Consider the following 19,984-nt stretch of genomic DNA (forward strand, 5'->3'; position numbering starts at 1 on the left):
CCACAACTGCTCAAGGCAGAAGCAGGAGAACCAAACCAGACACCTAAACTGGACGTTCTTCCTGAGGGTGGGAGGGTGGGAATGTAAGAACAAAGGCGAGATGAACACTCCACATGGAACGTTATGGTAAGGACATAACTTCTATATGTGAGAGTATTCAATCTCGCCGTTTGTTCTTACACCTGGGTAGCGTCCCTAGCTCCATGTTCCTGAGGAACTCATGGGAGAACGTTCCTGAGCACAGTGGAACCAAAGGTTGCCCTGTCCCTAGAAATCCTGTCTACTTTGTAATGAGTAATGAATGTAAGTGGCAGCCGCACAAATAGTGTCCAACGGTAGGCGGGCTGCATGAGCCAGGGATGTAGATACTGATCTTGTAGAGTGCCCTTTGGGCTTGACAGGTAAAGTTTGCTCAGAGGCAGTATAAACAAAAATAATACAATCGGAAAGCCATTTGGAAAGGGTTCGTTTCGTAACTGCCATACCCTTCTTGCTGTCTGCAAAGGCTATAAAGAGCTGGTCTGTTTTTCAGTGATCCTTTGTTCTATCCAAGTAAAATCTGAGTTGTCTATGAACATCTAACTTGTGTAACATATATTCCAACTTATTGGAGTGGTTTTTGAAAAAGGTGGGGAGCTCAATGGACTGATTAATATTATTAAAGGAGCAAACTTTGGGAAGAAAGGATGGATTAGTGCGAAGAGATACTCTATCAGGGTGAAAGATCAAATAAGGGTGTTTAACGGAAAGAGCTTGAAGCTCTGATACCCGCCTGGCTGATGTGATAGCCACCAGAAAGAGGGTCTTCCATGACAAAAATTTCAAAGGACAGGAAGAGGCTGGTTCAAAAGGTGGTAGCATCAGCTGTGATAAAAGAAGGTTCAAGTTCCAAGGTGAAGTAGGACTTCTAACTGGTGGTCTAATATGGAAAGATCCTTTTAGAAAGGCCTTACAAAGTCTGTGAGCCATAATAGGAGCCCCACTTTCTCCCACATGAAAGTTTGAAATGGCAGCCAATTGCACTCTCAAAGTGGCAGGAGAAGCTTCTTGGTGGAACAGTTCGGTTAAAAACTCCAAGACCTTATTTAGAGGAGCTATTACGGGATCCAATTGTTGTGTAGTTGCCCAGTGCACAAAACGCTTCCATTTACTAGTGTAAATCTTTGTAGTGGAAGCTTTATGAGAAGCCACCAGGATATTTTGAACTGCATGGGGATAGAAGATCAGACCTGGCTAAGAAGGGAAGCGGAGCAGCCAAACTGCTAGTCTGAGGGAGAGTAGCGACGGGTGGGGAGCCCCTGACGAGTGGGTCAGCAGATCCGGCTCTGGGTCCAGGATCTAGGGTTCCCGAATTCGGTGTGCCAGAAGAAAGGGAAACCAGATTTGACGAGGCCAGAATGGGGCAATGAGGATAATTGTCCTTTGCAGGTTGTTGGCTTTCTGTAGAAATTTTGCAATCAGGGGAACAGGAGGAAAAGCATATAGGAGACCCGGGGGCCAATCGTGAACCACAGCGTCCCTGGGGACTTCCCCTGGAGGGGGTAACAGGGCAAAATAGCTTCTGCATTTGCCGTTCATTGGAGACGCAAACAGATCGCAGGAAGGCTGACCCCACTTGCGAAAAATTTCCTTCGCAATTGATTGTTTGAGGGACCACTCGTGAGGTAACAGGATGGCTCTGCTCAACCTGTCCGCTATGACGTTGGATAACCCCGGGATGTGCGTTGCTATCCGAAAGCAACCCATGGACTCCGCCCATTGCCAGATTCTCATGGCCTCTCTGCATAGTTGATAAGACTTGGTTCCCCCTTGTTTGTTTATGTACCAGACTACGGACATGTTGGCCGACTGAACTGCAATGGTCCCTAGAGGAAGAAGGGGAGAAAAGTGTTGCAATGCTAGAAACACTGCCCTCAACTCTAGAACATTGATGTGCAGATTGTACTCCAAATTGGACCATTCGCCTTGGACTGTCTGTCCCTGAAAGATGCCCCCCACCCTATCAGGGAAGCGTCCGTGGTCACCGTAGCTGTCGGCGTGGGTAGCACAAATGGTCTTCCGCTGGAAAGATTGCAAGTCAGAAGCCACCAAGTCAGGTGCGATTTGCATATGTTCGTGATGTGAATTTCGTGCGTCAGGGGTAACTGTTGGAACGACCATTGTGCAAACATTAGCCATTGAAGAACTCTCATGTGCAGTCTTCCCAAGGGTATCGCAATGAGAGAAGCTGCCATGAGACCCAAAACCTTCAGAACCAGTTTTGCTGGGGATTTTTTGGATACTAGGAGAAGAGATATATGGTTTTGTAGGGAGGCTATTCTTTCTGGAGGAAGCCTTAGGATTAAGCAACGCGTATCCAATTCTGCTCCTAATGAATGAGATATGCTGTGATGGCTGTAGTAAAGATTTTTCGAAATTTACGGAAATTCCGAGATGAACACAGAGTTGTAGTGTGTAATCCCTGGCCTGAATCAGTCGACGCTCGGTGGTGGCAGAAAGGAGCCAGTCGTCCAGATACGGAAACACCTGGAATCCCAGGCGTCTCAAGTGAGACGCTACCACTGCCATACATTTGGTGAAAACCCTGGGGGCTGGGGTCAGACCAAAGGGCAGGGCTCGAAACTGAAAGTAACTGGCTCCCAGCCAAAAGCGCAAGTGATCCCTGGACGCCCTGGCCATTTTTATGTGGTAGTACGCGTCCTTTAGATCTATCGAGCACATCCAGTCATCCTTCCGTAAGAATGGAAGGATCGATTGAAGCGTGACCATCCGGAACTTTTCTTTCTTGATGAAGGTATTCAGTTTGCTTAGGTCCAGAATTGGCCTCCAGTCCCCTGTCTTTTTTGGAACTAAAAAGAACCTTGAGTAAGTTCCGAATCCTCTTTGGTCCGCTGGGACTGGTTGGATGACTTTTTTCTAGCAGCTTTGAAATTTCTATAGCTGCAGGGCCTCGCAGATGGGGCGGTACATCTGGGAGTCTTTTCTGCGGAATTGGGGGCAATAGGAAGGGAATTCTGTAACCTCTGGTAACAATGCTTTTTACCCAATTGTCTGATGTAAGACTTTGCCAGGCCTGAGGGTATAAAGCTAAGCGACCCCCGACTGCCTCCAGAGCAGGACAGTCGGGCCTCCTCTCAGGAGTGCTGGAAAGGTTTCCGGGAGTGTATCCCTGTCACCTTGGTTTTGCGGACCCTCTGCCGCCAGGGCGACGTCTTCCACCTCTGCCCCCCTCCGCCTCTAGAGGGTGCATCACCTTGTGTGCCTGGGAAAGAGCCTTGGGGTTTTCGAAACCACATTTTTCCACCACATTGCCCCTTGGGGTACGGTCTGGATGGGGTGGAAAACGGACTCCGACAGCAGACAGAGTCTTTCCCTCTTGCTCACACCGGGTAAGGGTCTCCTTTACTTTAGGGCCAAAGAGAGTGGCACCATCAAATGGGGCGTTAGTAAAGGAAGACTTGAAGGCTTCCGAAGGAACATAAGCGCATCCAGGATTGTCTACGAAGAGCAATCGCTGAAGCCGCTGCCCTACTCGACCCTTCGGCTGCGTATGAGATCAGCCTCATGGACGAGTTTGCAATAGATGTAAGGGTATTGAGATGTGCTGTAACTTTCTCGAGACAGCAGCATCTGTAGTACCCTGGAGGGTATCTCCCAACTCTTTGATTAGATCCCTCTGTAACCGTGTGAAATGGGTCAAATAGTTCAGGGATCGCATGGAAAAAGCCGCTGAACTAAAAATGCGCTTCCCATACCTGTCCATGGTCCTAGAATCTCTGTTAGGCGGATGGACAGATGAGGAAGATTCAGACATCTCCTTTTTCGTGGCCGCTGCCACCACCATAGCGTCCACTGGAACTCCCTTTGTTAGATAAGCCTTGTCTTGGGGGGCAGTAATATACTTATTAGGCTTTCTAGGGACTGGCTCCACCGTGTCAGGTGTCTCCCCCGCCCTCCGAGCAATTAATTTCATCAATTCATCGAAGGGCGGAGTGACCAAGGAGGAGGAAAGGCGAGCACCGAATGCCTTCAGCAAGACTGACTCATCCTCAGAAGGGGGTAGGGCTTGCCAATCACCACTATGTTTTAGGATCTCCAGGATGTCAGAAAAGGAGACATCCTCTGAGGGTGATTTAGGGGACCCTTCTGACTCATCCAAGTCAGTGTCCGATGTCAACGATTCTTGTGGAGAATCCAAGTGTCTCCTCTTACACAATCTTTTCCTCGGAACTTCTTCGGGGGGGGGGACATCCGATGAAGCCTCCGAGGAAGAGGGGGCACCCTCTAGGGGTGGCTGAGACACTGGTGCTCGACGCTTAGATGTAGCCTTGGGTGCAGAGGAGGATAACGGACCTTTATGAGAAGGAGAAGGTGTTTCTGCTGAAGTGGTTGTCTGAGTAGACAACACCTTCCTCATGAGGTCGAAGGCCCCCGGGTCCCGAGTCGAGGTATCCCCAGGTTCCGAAGAAATCGGAGGAATCCCCGAGACAGGCACCGATGGCATCGACCCCGAGGACGGAGCCTAGTCGATCCGAGCCGAGGCTCCAAGAGGGAGAGTCGGAACCGAAACATCGGTCCAACTCTCAGTCCCCGATCCAAGGATGGATCTTCGGCTCCGAGACTCCGGTGCTGGGTCCGACGGAGTAGAGGTGAACGGTGCCGACCGAGAAAAAGACGGTTCCGGCACAGAGGGCTCCACAATCATCAGATCAGCCTCTCCCGGCTCCGAAGACTGGATAGGCCTCGGAGGAGGAACAGGTGGAGATAAGGGAAGGCCTTCGAGTCTTGACACCAACTGGGAGGAGACAGAGATGACCTTGGACAAGGCCGTATTCTCCATCAATTTCTGCACCACGCGGTCTACATCGGTGTCGGAGAGGGGCCTGGAAGAAAGCGTCACCGGTTCCAAGACTCGAGGCTCGGTAACTGACAAAAGTTCAACACTCGGCCCCGAAGCCTGTGGAACCGGTGAGCGAACTTTAAATGAAGAGCTCGGAGCCGATGACATGGGCTCCGACGTCTTCGATTCCTTCGAGGATTTAGATGTCTGGTCCGATGTATCCAGAGCCTCTTGGAATGCAGGCTTCAAAAGGCCCCTATCCATAAGTTTCCTGCGCCTATCTGTCATGACCCTTCCACTGAAAGAATGGCAGATGGAGCAGTCTTCCTGCAGATGGAGAGGGCCAAGACAGTAGACGCAGGAACAATGATGATCTGTGACAGACATTTTTCTGTCCACATTGGCACCGTTTGAAGCCTGATTTAGCTTTTTCAGACATGTTACAAATAGTCAAATCCAAGTAAAACAGTGAAATAGCCAGTACAAAATATCCAATCCAGTAATAAATATCTAATCCTGAAGATAAAGTCAAATCCTCTAGTAAAATCCTGTATATAAAGTTAAAGGGTGGGGTAGGCCCCGAGGGAAGTAACTCTAAGAAAAGTATATAAATTTATATACGAACCCGAGAAACCCTCGATACACTACTCACACACACACAACAACTTTTTAAGAAGAAAAGAGAAGTTTTTATCCAAAAATATATAAGATAAAATAATCTTAGCTTTGAGGTGGTCCGAGCTCATCAAAAATGATGCGAACGTTGCAGCTGCAAACTAGATCTGAGGTAAAGGCAGAGGGGGATTGTGGGAGTTAGGTTGGTCTCGAGCTTCTTCTCAATGCAGAGCTTTGCCAAGCAGCCAACACGGAGCCGAGGATCGGCTCCGAACCCAGGTGTAAGAACAAACGGCGAGATTGAACACACTCACATTAAAGGTTATCCATGCAATCAAAATACTTGAAATAAGGTTTCCCAATGGAGCACTTACCCGAAACAAAGCCAAGCAATGATACCCAATGACTCAACAAAGATCAGTCCAATGGATGCATGACTTGCATTTAGGCTGGCAGCAAGACAGTCAGAGTTACTCTTGTGTATGTTTGCCTATATACCCCGATGCATATGAGCTGAGGTCACACTTCAGACACACTCCGTCAAGAAGGTAAAACTTTGGTGCCCCGGCCGAATGTCAGTGGATGAAAACCCCAACATTTAAGAATACTGCAACAGTGTCTTCAGTCAGGACATCTAGATTTCGGATCTTTAGAAAAGGGAAGCAGCAGATTACACAGAAATAAATGGACTTAGTGAGAACAATACACACGACACTGTTCAGAAGGAGTTAGGTTTAAGGAAATGCAGGAATTGCGCAATCTGCGTACTGTTAGAGTGAATAACTGTTAAAAAGAAAGAAAACATGGTTTGTTTTCTTTTCTACCAATGTGTACCTATGTACTATGTGATAATTTAATAAGATGTTCCAATTTGCAGACCTTTTGCCAATGATGTCTAATTTTTACCCTTCCCATTGAAAAGAACAAATTTTAAACTCTGACCACAACTCACACTCCAATGAGTCTAAAGATGCATGACATGGAGGACAGTCTGTCAAGAGCAAAAGATGAGGATATACTGCAGTCCTGAACATGCTTGTTAATGAGATTTGTATCACAGTGCCCTAAAAAGAACCTCAGGAAGACTGGCCCGTCACCTGCCTACGATGGAAAATAAGGGGTGGGTGCTCTTGAGTACTACAAAAAAAGCAGAAAGATGGACAAGTGGCACATCTTTGCTATCATGTCCTTTAAAAGATAAGATATGGGGTTGTATAGCATATGTGGAGTGGATTTAGGCACCAAAAACACAACAAATCTCAAACCATCTCTCATGGCTGCTTGAAAGATGCCCTTTCTAGGATGACCCCCAAATTGCTGAGGGGGAATGAATGGGCCAACTGGTTAAGAGATCGACAGATGACTGGCAGGCAGCAGGGCAACAAAAAATAGTAGACATATATCTCAAGAGTAAACACAGACACAAGAAAATGGAAACTAAATAACAAATAATGTATTATACCAGCACTGGAACAACAGGCAAGATACAAAAGAAATATTAAGGTACTAAATCAAATGTAGTTAAAAGTAGAAAGGAAAATAAACTGCAAAAAGGCAGACATTACACAATAAAAACATGACTCATCAAAAATGCCAATAGCTAATCTACACTGATGGAACAGAAGGAAGATGCCTTGGCTATGCCACAGATGCAACTAGCAGCTTAGATAGTACAAGCAGGGAGGATAGACTTGTGCTGTGGAGCTTGTGTTAAGTACTGTGCTCTGTATAAAGTTAAGTAGGGGTGCTACTCTTACTGCAGTCAACCGGGGTGTGTGTGTGTGTGTGTGTGTTCACCTGGTTTACATTCAAGAGACTATTTTTCCACAGACGCTTCTCACTAAAAGAATATAGGGCCGTAAGTGGCAAGTCCTATGCAGACTTGCCTCAAGTACCTATTCCTGTACCGTATTCTGCCTCCTACAGGTTGGAGGGGAGAACTAGGCCTGGCATACAGGGCATTGTCAGACTCCACTTTGATGGACCTTCTGCATATCCGTAAATCAAAACCACCTGAATTACCCATTCTAAAGACTTAAACCTTGCCTGTGATATAAATACGACCTGCTGGAAGGACAAGTACAGTGGATATAAAAAGATTACACAGCCCTGTTAAAATGCCAGGTTTTTGTGATATAAAAAAAAAAAAAAAGAGAGACCACGATAAATCATTTCAAAACTTTTCCCACCTTTAATGTGACCTATAACCTGTACAACTCAATTGAAAAACAAACAAATCTGTTAGGGGAAAAAATATCAAAAATAAAAAAACGTAAAATACACTGGTTGCATAAGTGTCCACACACTTAAACTAATACTTTGTGTGTGTACACCCTTAAAACAATACTTTGTTGAAGCACCTTTTGATTTAATTACAGCATTCAATCTTCTTCGGTAGACACTTGCCATCAATGAAAGAGACTATGATTAACCCCAAATAAAGCTCAGCTGTTCTAGTAGGATTTTCCTGACATTTACACAGTTGCCTACTACAGCAAAAGTCATGGTTCGCATGGAGCTTACAAAACATCAAAGGGATCTCACTGTTAAAAGGTATCAGTCAAGAGAAGGGTACAAAAAAATCTCCACAGCATTAGATATACCATGGAACACAGTGACGACAGTCATCCAAAGGTGGAGAAAATATAGGACAACAGTGAAGTTGCAAAGAACTTCCCTCCAAAATTGATGAAAAGACCAGACAAAAACTAGTCAGGGAGGCTGCCAAGAGACCTACAGCAACACTGAAGGAGCTGCAGGAATTTCTGGCAAGTACTAGATGTGTACTACATGTGACAACAATCTCCAGTATTCTCCATATGTCTGGCCTATGGGGTAGGGTTGCAAGACGGAAGCCTTATCTTACACAGAAAAACATCCAGGCCCGGCTGAAATTTGCAAAACAATACAGCAAGTCTCCCAAAACCATCTGGGAAAATGTGTTATGGTCTGATGAGACCAACTTTGAACTTTTTGCCCAAAATTACAAAATGTATGTTTGGCACAAAAACAACACCTTGCATCACCAAAAGAACACCATCCCCATGGTGAAGCATTGTGGTGGCAGTATCATGCTCTGGGGTTGCTTTTCTTCAGCTGGAACTGGGCCTTCAGTCAAGGTGGAGGGAATTATGAACAGTTCCAAATACCAGTCACTTTTGGCCCAAAACGTTCAGATGCCTGATAAAAAGCTGAAAATGAAGAGGAATTTCATGTTTGAACATGACTATGACCCCAAGCATACATCCAAATCAACAAAAGAATGGCTTCACAAGAAGAAAATTAAAGTTTTGGAATGTCCCAGCCAGAGCCCAGACCTAAATCCAATTGAAAATCTGTGGGGTGATCTGAAAAGGGCTGCGCACAAGGGATGCCCTCGCAATCTGACAGATTTGGAGAGCTTTTGCAAGAAAGAGTGGGCAAATGCTGCCAAGTCAAGATGTGCCATGCTGACAGACTCCTAAGAAGACTGAATGCTATAATTAAATCAAAAGGTGCTTCAGCAAAGTATTAGTTTAAGGGTGTGCACACTTATGCAACCAGCGCATTGTACTTTTTTTTATTTTTTATATTTTTTCCCCTAACAGATTTGTTTTTCAATTGAATTGTACAGGTTACAGGTCACACTAAAGGTGGGAAATGTTTTGAAATGATTTATTGTGGTCTCATTTTTTTCTATCACAAAAACCTGGCAATTTATTAGGGGTGTGTAAACTTTATATATCCACTGTATGTATCCCAGAGAATTCCTCATATCTCTGGAACAGGTTCCTGATCTCTGTGAAACAGAGTTCCACCCTAACTCAATTCAAGTGCAACTTGGACAACTGGATGAGGAACAGGAAAATTCATCGCTGGTTTGGCTCCTATGTCTCTAATGGACACAGCCAGCCTGTAAACAGCTCATGTCCCAGGCACTTGCTTGTAAATGTTTAATCTCCCAAGCCCCTGCTTACACTTATCAAGGGTATCAGAACTTGTCAAAGATTTGGGATGCATGGCTAAGATTAAAAAGGCAACTGTGGTTGTTAGCCTAGTAAACACATATGAACCTATAGGCATGTCCATACTGGGTGGTTCTTGCCTGGTTCACACTGTGGCTCCAACGACAAGGCCAAGCTGAAAAGGCACATACTGGAGACCATGCAAGAACACAGTGTTCGGGATAGGAAGCACTCGGAGTGATGGTGGTGACCCTGTCACCATCAGATTAATGTACTGGGTACAAAAAATGAAAAATGGCCTCATTGTTGGGATGCAGGTGAGAGCAAAAAGCACTTTCATGGCTGTCTGGATGATGGCCCCTTAAAAGATGATGGATGGGAGTCACGGGACAAAAATAGCATAATAAAAATGGTAACCAATAATGCAGACGGTTTTAACAAGAAAACACCTAAAAAAATTCTTTCCAAGAAAAAAAATGGTAAAAATGCATGACAAAATAAAATGCTAAAAACCAAAGCAGAAAAAAAAAATTGCAACTTAACTTAGACTAAAAAGTTAATGCATAAGTGAAGAAAAAGTAAAATGCAGTAATAAATAATAAAGTTTGTAGTATACAGACAAAAAGAATGGGGTGGACTGTGAAATGGGCATCACTGCTGTCACTCACTTCCACAAAGGGCCGACACTCAGCAGGGCACCTCACGGTTGTTTTCCCCGATCTCAATGAAGGAAACTTGACAGCCACAGTGTGCCCCAAACACATGTCCCCCTCCACCATGAGCACACCCATTCTCCCTCTGCCAGCACCTCAGGCACCCAAGCTGCTAATTGAGCCCAGGCTGACAGGTCGCCAAGCAGGGCTTTCTCACTCTACATCACAACACTGGTGATTTAGTGTCTTTATTTATTTGCCTCTGTACTAGGAAGTATGTGGGATGGTAAATTTTGTTTAAGGACACCTTTGCCCAAAACCCAAGGTATCTACTTCCATGGGTTAATTCCTTCTAACAGAATGATCCCCTTACTTTCATATAGTAAAAAAGCAAGCCGTAACAGTGTCTTCCCCTCTGCAGCACTTACATTCTATTCAGGTTCTTTATTTATTTCATTTATTTTGGGGGTTGTTGGGAGTAAAGGACTGATCAAATCTGACTGCAGGCTCAGCCTGAGTCACAAACACAGTAGTAACAGTAAAGTAATATTAGTATCACTAAATTGTACAATTAACAGACATCACAAACTTAAAGCACACCACGGTGAGGCTGAATGAAATATGATAGTTTGTCAATCACATCTCAATGTTTTTTGCCAAGGAAAAAACAGAGCAATGTACCTATATAACCCATTTTTTGTTTCATATCCATGAGAGTACAAAAGCTATCCAGACTAAAAATTAGATTTTTTATTGTGGATTATTTACAGCTGCATGCCCACCCCCCGGCCATAAATTTATTGAAACTTTTTTAGTCTCATGGTTAAGACAATATAGTTTAATCAATTACACCAACTTTACTAAACAGCTGAGTTTGAAAGCTAGGGAATTAGGGAATACAGTGCCCTTACTGACCCAGGGAAAGAAAGTGGGAGAAAGACAGGGTATGCAACTACAAAATTTCACTTTTACCTTATCTTTATACTACACAATGTATGGCTTATATATTGGAAACAAATATCAAAGCATCACTGCAAGCCATGTGCTAACAGTTTTACTGAGGATTCTTCAGCTTAATACTTTTCACTATTTCAATTCTAACTCACTGGAAATATGAGCAAGGGTGAATTAATTTATCAGATGTCCTCTCCCACTGCGGTTTTATCAACTACGTGCTCACAGAGCAGTTTGCAAAAAAAACAGCTTTCCGCTGAAGTAAGACCACATCATGATGTTAGCCCTCTTGAATGCATTCAATGTTAGAAAAAAATAAAAGTTAAACATAATTACTTGTGCTACAGGCAGCTCTTATTGTGTAGAACTTCGTAACAAGGAAAGACAAGCATCTCTCTTCTCTCTCTTATACATATATATATATATATATATATATATATATATATATGTATATCTATATATCTATATATATATATATATATCTCTATATATATCTATATCTATATCTATATATCTATATATATATATATATATAGATATGTATATATATATATATAGATATATATATCTATATATATATATATATATATATATAGATATACATATATAGATATACATATATTATATATATATTTTTGTACATACACACACACATATATATATATATATATATATATATATATATATATATATTTCAGTTTCAGATCATAGTAGACCTTTAGAGTAACAGTTACAACTTCAGGTTGCACAGTTCTGCATGTCATATCACAACAATGTCTTGATGCTTTGGTAACTGAGGACAGTTTCTGCATAGGACGATCAGAATGAAAGTCAACAGCTAATATGAAAATGACATCCAAAGGACTTCATGGGGCAATCTATCAAAATGACTACTGCATGCTATAGGCAGGTTTGCTTTTCTAATGTGGGAAGGTATTTAATTACGGTTAAAGATTTAATGTTTTCAGTTGTGATATTAGGTATGTGTGTTTTGGCAGAAGGGAAGGTTATTTTATCCCTTTGATTGTTATTTTATGGAAAAGTATTGCAAAAGGTTTTAAAATGTTTTATATTGTTTCTTTGTTTTCTAAGGAAAATAAATGTATAGAATGTTTTAAAATCTTTATTTATTATTTATTTGACATTCGTTGACTGGGTTAATCTGACTGGGCAGACACCCTTTTTCAGAGGAGTCCCTAGGAAAAAAGCTCCAGTTGTATAAATAAAAACATACATACATGGTACAATATGAAAAAAGAAATTAAGAATAACAGTAATTACATACAATTATATAATTCTTCCCTATTAATATTCTAAATTGTGCACGCTGATCGGCCAGCCCAACCAGCGTGCCCCATTGTAAATCCCACAATATACCAACGGAAAAAGGTCCAGTCGCCTGGACTTTTTTCCATTGGTATAAACTGCCCCAAAACAAAAAGAGAGAGAGAGAGGGAGAAAACAGAGACTTGCTTTTCTCCATTGCTTCAGTTCAAAGCACTGATGTATTGGGTATGCGTGGGAACGCAAGTCCCATACGCATGTGCAGTACATCAAAACGCAGACTCAGTATACCACAACCGGCGGAAGAAAGTACAGTTTTGAACCTACCATAAATGTAGATGTTCGAGTGCTAATACAGCTGCAGTCATAACAGATGGGTTCTTCTGCCGTCAGGCGGGTCCTCGGTTGGCCGAATTCCAAAGTCTACGTCTGGCGTCGGTTGTCGTCGCTTCTTCCCTGACGTCAGTGTGACAGGGGTATAAAGGAACCAGCCAACGCCATTTTCTTCAGTTTTTCTTGCCCCAGATGTCAGGTGCCCCCAGAAGGAAGGTAATACATAAATTTGTGTAATAAAGCAATGCAATTTAATCAAAATACAACAGTTGCAAGCAAATACACCATAAATGAATACCCCAATCAGGTTGTATGAGGAGGTGTTAGCCAATAGGCCTGTCCCAAGAGGGGAAGGAGGGTGGGAAACCTGGACTGCAGCTGTATTAGCACTTGAACATCTACATTTATGGTAGGTACAAAACTGTACTATGTTCATCGTGCATACAGCTGCAGTAATAACAGATGGGTAGAATACCAAAGCTAAGAAAGGGGTGGTAGGCACTAGGTGGAACTCGGAGGAGCCAGGATGCCCTGCAAGACTGCAGTGGCAAAGCCTGCTCTAGTTTTGGAGTATAATGGTAGGTGGTAGTGCTTGGAGAAGGTATGCACAGAACTCCAAGTGGCTGCTTCCAAAATATCTTTGGTAGGAACTCCTCTGAGGAAAGCTGCAGAGGTAGCTGTGGCCCTTGTGGAGTGAGAGCTGATGTCTGTAGGTACAGTTTTGCCATGAAAAGAATAGCAAAAACGTATGCAGTGGGCTATCCATTTTGAGACTGTCTGGAAATTGGCTTCCCTTGAGCTCCTATAACATAGGACACAAAGAGCTGTTCTGATTTTCTGAAAGGCTTTGTTCTGTCCAAATAATAATGCAGTTGTCTGTGGATGTCTAAGGAATGTAGTAATCTCTCCCCTTTGTTTTGAGGATTAGGATAAAAGGTAGGTAAGTGTATGGCCTGATTCAAAGCTACCCTGGATACCACTTTTGGCATAATACGGATTGGTTCGTAAGGAGACTCTGTCCTGATGGAAGATGATAAAAGGCTGCACAGCCATGAGAGCTTGTAGTTCTGAAACTCTACTAGCTGAGGTAACAGCCAGAAGGAAAGCAGTTTTCCAGGACAAATATTGCAAATCTGATGAGGCAGCTGGCTCAAAGGGAGGCAAGGTCAGTTTTTCCAGAATGAAATTGAGATCCCAAGCAGGTATTGGTTGTTTCCTTGGGGGTTTTACATTCTTAGCCCCTCTGAGGAACTGTCTTAAGAGAGGGTGAGAGAATAAGGGTGGATCAGTGTTGTATACTGCAGAAATGGCTGAGGCATGGATTTTGATGGAGGAGAATGAAAGTCCACTGCTCAGCTAGATACTGTAGTATTTGAGGTGAATTCAGTTTTCCAGGATCTTGGCCCTTTTTCTCATTCCAGACACAAAACAGTTTCCATTTTGCGGAGTAAGCTTTTCTAGTTGACATCCTTCTGGCCTCCAAAATGACATCCTGCACCTCCTTGGAGAGTAGGGTCTTCTGTGATGCTAAGGAATCTTCCATGTGGCTAGATTGAGTGTTTTTAGCTGACTGTGAAGAGTTTTGAAGCTGTGCTGAGTCAGGAGAAGAGGCATTAGAGGCAGGGTCCATGGTGGGGAATGCGTCAGGCTCCTCAGGAGTGGGTACCAGTGTTGTCTTGGCCAGTCTGGAGCAATGAGAATCATCTTTGGTCTGTCTGCTCTGGTTTTCAATAGAACTTTGGGCAGCAGAGGAAGAGGTGGGAAGGCATAAACTGTCATTGATGTCCAACTGAAAGAGAGAGCGTCCACTCTCCAGGCCTTTGGATGGAAAATCCTTGAGCAGAATTTTGTCGATTGGTGATTTTTGTGGGAGGCAAAGAGATCTATGTCTGGCCTTCCCCATGCTTGGATTATCTCTGTAAAAACTTTTGGATGCAACTTCCATTCATGTGGATCTGTCATATTTCTGCTTAGGTTGTCTGCCAGTGTGTTTTCCTTGCCTGGCAAGTACTGTGCTTGTAGTTCGATTTGTAAGTCCATGGCCATGTTCCAAAGTGACATGGCCAGTCTGCATAGGGGGTATGAATGTGTTCCTCCCTGTTTGTTTATGTACCACATAACTGTGGTGTTGTCCGTTCTTATCAATAGTTGACCTGGTTGCAAAAGGTCTTTGAAAGCTACAATAACATTTATTACTGCTAGCATTTCCTTTTGATTGATGTGAAGGTGCTTTTCTTTTTGGGACCATTCACCCTGAATGCACCGATCTGTCATGTGCGCCCCCCAGGCGTAGTCCGAAGTGTCTGTTGTGATGACTTGATTTGCTTGAGGCTTGCTGAATGGAAGACCTGCGTTTGTTTGGCATGCTTGAGCCCACCACAGAAATTCCTTTTGAAGACATGGAATTAGTGGTATTATTGTTTCCAAACTGTGGCTGTGTTGAGACCATAGGTTTTTCAGGTACCATTGACGTTTCCTCATATACAGCTTTGCACATGGGATTAGCAAGATGCAAGATGCCATGAATCCCAGAGCCTGCAGGATTTTCCTTGCAGTCAGCCTGGTGCAATTTGCTAGTCCTCTGAAGTATTGAGTTAGTTGCCCCTGCTTCTCTGGCATGAGGTAGGCCATCTGGGTGTTTGTGTCCAAGTTGGCACCCAGGAAAATTATTTTCCGAGAGAGTATTAGTCTTGATTTCTTTTTGTTGACTGTGTATCCCAGAGAGTTCAACAACATTATTACATAAGCCAGATGTTTCAGAAGAATGTGCTTGCTGTCCGCTTGGATCAAGCAGTCGTCCAAATAGGGGTATATTTGTATCCCTTGAAGTCTGCAGTAGGCAATTACTGATGCCAGGCATTTCGTGAATACTCTGGGCGCAGTAGATAAGCCAAAGGGCAATGCAGAGAATTGATAATGCATTGAACTTGCAAGAAATCTGAGGTATCTTCTGCAATTTTGTCTGATTGGGACATGCAGGTATGCCTCCTTGAGGTCCAATGTTACCAGCCAAGACTCCTTGCCCAGCATGGGAAGAAGCTGCTGTAGAGTGAGCATCTTGAATTTTGGTACGAGTAGAAATGTGTTTAGGATGGATAGGTCCAAAATAGGTCTCCAATCTTTTCCCTTCCTTGGTACCAGGAATAGTCTGGAATAAAAACCTTGACCTTGTTCGTGCGTAGGTACCTCTTGAATAGCTTTCATGTCTATGAGATCTGTAATTTGCCTTTGTGCCTCTGCCCTTTGATTGTGTGGCAGGTTTGGCATGCCTCTCATTTTTGGAAGGGTGTGAAAATGGAATCTGTAGCCTCTGTTTATAATGTCCAGGATCCATTTGACTTTTGTGACAATATGCCAATTTTTTGTAAATAATGCCAGTTTTCCTCCTAAGGGTGCTGCCATTTGAGTCTTGCTTGGCATGCAAAGGGGAAAGTCATTGGGGTTGCTTTCTGAATGGTTGCAAGTTATCCTCACCACCTCTGTGTAGGAGCTTGCCATTGTCTGCCTCTAAACGATCCTTGGGATTGTCCTCTGCCCCTCGGGTGCCTGTATCTACCTCTTTGGGGTCTGTCCGTGGCTGGAAAGGACCAATTTTTGGAAGGCCAATTTCTACTGAAACGCGGGGGTTGTACCTGTAGAAAATCTTTCACAGTTTGCATTGATTTAGCCTTTTCCTCCATTTTCCTTAATACCTCCTCAGCATTAGCACCAAATAATACATCCTTTTGTAGAGGGGCATCTAGTAATTTTGCTTTGACATGATCTAGCAAAGATTGTTCCTTGAGCCAGGCATGTCTACGTATGACTGATCCTGTAACAGCAGCTCTACATGAGGCCTCTAGAGCATCAAAACCACATTGTAAGGTATGCTTACCCACTTGTTCTGCACTATGTATCAAATCCTGCAACTCCTTCAAGTCTGGTTGTTCAGGTTGTGACATTTTACTTTTCAATTGTGATAACAAAAACTGTTGGTATTTTAGCATATGGAACTGACAGTTTAAGGCCCTCATGGTTAAGGTAGCCGAGGTATATACCTTTTTTCCCCACCTTTCTAAGGATCTGGAATCTCTCTCGGAAGGTAATGGATTTTTAGCAGTGGAGGCCTTAATTCCCTTGGGTCCCTGTGAGATGGTTTCTGGGTCAGCAGCATGGCTTTTGTATAGAAATTGGTGTGAGTCAGGAACCCTGTAGTACCTGTCAGGCTTGACTGGGGCTGGAGGTAAGGAATCCGGGTTAAGGCAGGCCTCCGAGTAAACATCATCTAGAATGTCCAAGACAGGAGGAACAGCCAGAGGCCTGTGCTGTGGTAGCAAGAGAAATTCCCTAAGCCCTTTCTTGGAATCTGAATAATCTTGGCCTTCCCAGTGGAAGTGTTCCCTTAAGGTATGCAAAGTTTCCCCAAATGAGTAATCCTCTGGGGGTGGGATACAGAAGGAATGGACTCCTCTGCATCAGAGTCTTCAAAAGGGGAGTAAGGATGTTCCTGATCATCAGAGTGCTCTGAAATAATGGAGCCCTGATCAGAGGAGGGGGATTCTTCCTCCACTCTGGGCCTTTTGTCCGGTGGGGTTGAGAACCCCTGATAAGAGTAATTAAATCCTCAGCCATTTTAAGCATCTGTTTTTTAGGCATGGGGCCTGGAGATGGGCCCTGTGTAGCTTGTCTCTTAGAATGCAGGGCTGCTTTAGACTTAGTGAAGGCCTTGATGGAAAAAGAAGAGGAAGGTCTGAAGACACCTTGAGAGGAGGCAGACCTGTCCACATTTTGAGATTCAACGCCAACAGTGGCTTCGGTATCTGTAGTCGGGGTGTGGGCCGAGGAGCCTGCGACCTCGGGCACAGGAGACACCGCCAATGAAGTGTTGTCGGTAGTCAGGGGCTGCGTAGGTGCCTCGCTGAGAACCAGACCACGTGTAGTCGGTTTTGGCGTGGTTTCGGTAGAGGCCGCGGACCTCGTGTGTCGGTCCTTATCTTTTCGCTTTTCAGACAAAACTGGAGTCTGAGTATCCAACGACATAATATAGTTAAATGTTTTGCCAAAATAATGCTGGGCGAACTCCGCCCGACGCTTAATGGTGCGTTTGTTGAATATAGCACAAAAGCGACAGACCGAGACGTCGTGGTCTGGGCCTAAACAAGGAATACAGAGGGAATGGAAATCCTTATGCAGTATTTGCTTCCCACAAGAAATACAATTAACTTTGTCTGACATCGGTCTGAGGGAAGAAAAGTTTCCCCAACAGGGTACTTAGCTTTCAAGAAGACTTCGGTTTCAAAATTTTCGTAATTTCAGGAGCTGGCTGACCGGCACTTGCGAACTGCTTCTGCTTCGGGCACCGCGCGGCAAGAAAGACTGAAGAAAATGGCGTTGGCTGGTTCCTTTATACCCGTCGCACTGACGTCAGGGAAGAAGCGACGACAACCAACGCCGGACCTAGACTTTGGAATTCGGCCGACCGAGGACCCGCCTGACGGCAGGAGAACCCATCTGTTATGACTGCAGCTGTATGCACGATGAACATCAGCAATCCGCCGTTATACAAAGACATTATTCAAGAAAAAATTTTTTTTCTTAAATAATGTCGTATAATAGCAATAACCGACTCCGTGGTTGTGGTATATTGAAGATTTACCCACAGTTGCCTTTGTTTAATCACTCGGGCTTCGCCCTCTTGATTAAACCACACCAACCGTGGGTAAATCTTCAATATACCACACCACGTTGTCGGTTATTGCTTAAGTATTTAACAGGAAGTATGTTCTGTTTTACATAGTTTCTGTAATTATTATTATCATTATTATTCATCGGGAATTCAATTTAGTTTGGGTGACAACTGTTTCCTGATGAGGCTGAGTATTTCTACAATATTCTTTTCTTGGTAATTCAGTTCTTTTCAGCTGCACACAGAAATGCACGCAAGTGCAGACATGCAGATCAAAGAGAAAAGGAGATATACAGACAAGGAAAAACATGCAGGCAACTTTTAAGAATAAAAAATAAGGTAGGGGTACCAGTCATTAGAATGAGGGGATAACATGCAAGACTATACAGAAATAATATGAGAAAGTGTCATTAGTGAAACAGTAATATATATAAACTTCTATTTGCACTGCAATTCTTTGACAGATCACAGCATCAAATTATCTGTGAAGATAGTGTCATAATACTGACGCGCATACCTGTGAGGAGAAAAGGCCCTTTTCTGATTACCAGACTTAGTAGAAGGAGACACAAGTCTTCGCCGTGCTGAAGGTGGAGAGTATTCCCGAGATGGTGAAGAACTGCTGTCAGAATGATCGGCAGGGCTTTCCGATCTTTTCTGCCTACGAGAACTCGAGTGATCCCTGTAAACATTAAAAAAGGTCAGACATGCCAAGAGATTGTCTGTACACATAGAAACTCACAATACCATACAGGCATCAACTAATGGTCAAAAAAAGTAATTCTTTCAAAGTAATGAACATTTTAGCATACTTTACCAAAAACTCTGAACTGCATAAAGCTCTTTATCAGTACATATTTGTTTCATGCATATCCATATGATAAATATAACCCTCTACTTTGTCTCTTACCGACAGCTGAAAAAAAACAGTAATAAAAAAATCCACATCCAAAAGGAGTTCATGAATCAAAAATATATTCTCAACTACCCGTTAAATGCCTCCGAAACATCCAAGGAGACAATACGTATGTTCTCTTTTTACTTATTTTGCCAGTAAGGGATATCTCATTTTAATTGTGCCAACAGAAGTACCATGAAAGTCTTGAAACCAAGCTGAATAATAAACAGCCTACATTATTTCTGTCAGAAATAAATATATTTGTGTACAATCCATTTAAAATATTTGCAACAACACAGTTACTATTTTTCAGTTGTCACTGAGATAGATGTTCATGTCCAAATATGGGTCATCTATATACAAAACCTAAACAGTAAATTGAACATGTTAACAATAATTAACAGACTGTGAAACAAAAGAACAAAGTAAATTAGCATATCAAGCAGTATGTACAATATGGTATAAATTCAGAGATACAAAATTCACTACATGAGAAACAGAAAAAAAAGCACATTACCTTTCTCAATATTTAGGATCTAGATATTTTTGTGTTTGCCAAGGGGTGTAGTCTATGGGATTAAAGTAGAGAATTTTATGCACTCTGCGTAGACTACTGATATGAGGTATGCACTGCAAAGAATGAGGGATACGCTAGGTTGCCCCAGTATTACAAAATAAGATTTTTCAGTAAGTCATACTGAATGCCTCGCTCCTATATGTCTCTCAGGTTATTTTTTTTAAATGATAACCTCCAAAACTTGGCAGTCAGAAATGTTACTCTGCCCACTTTAGGCTGTC

General features: G+C 43.2%; 1 protein-coding gene across 1 annotated transcript in view; it reads right to left on the reverse strand.

Annotated features, from left to right (window-relative positions):
- The window catches only part of LOC122802414 (zinc finger CCCH domain-containing protein 13-like), a 1,157,483-nt gene that overhangs the window by 458,228 nt on the left and 679,271 nt on the right, over positions 1–19,984 (reverse strand). Inside the window, exon 10 of the mRNA XM_044072036.1 lies at positions 18,806–18,970. Within this exon, the coding sequence (XP_043927971.1) occupies positions 18,806–18,970 (165 nt within the window). The remainder of the gene's footprint in view (positions 1–18,805; positions 18,971–19,984) is intronic.

Source organism: Protopterus annectens, chromosome 5.part0 (assembly GCF_019279795.1).
Source record: "Protopterus annectens isolate FY-2018-M chromosome 5.part0, PAN1.0, whole genome shotgun sequence".
Taxonomy (NCBI): domain Eukaryota; kingdom Metazoa; phylum Chordata; order Ceratodontiformes; family Protopteridae; genus Protopterus; species Protopterus annectens.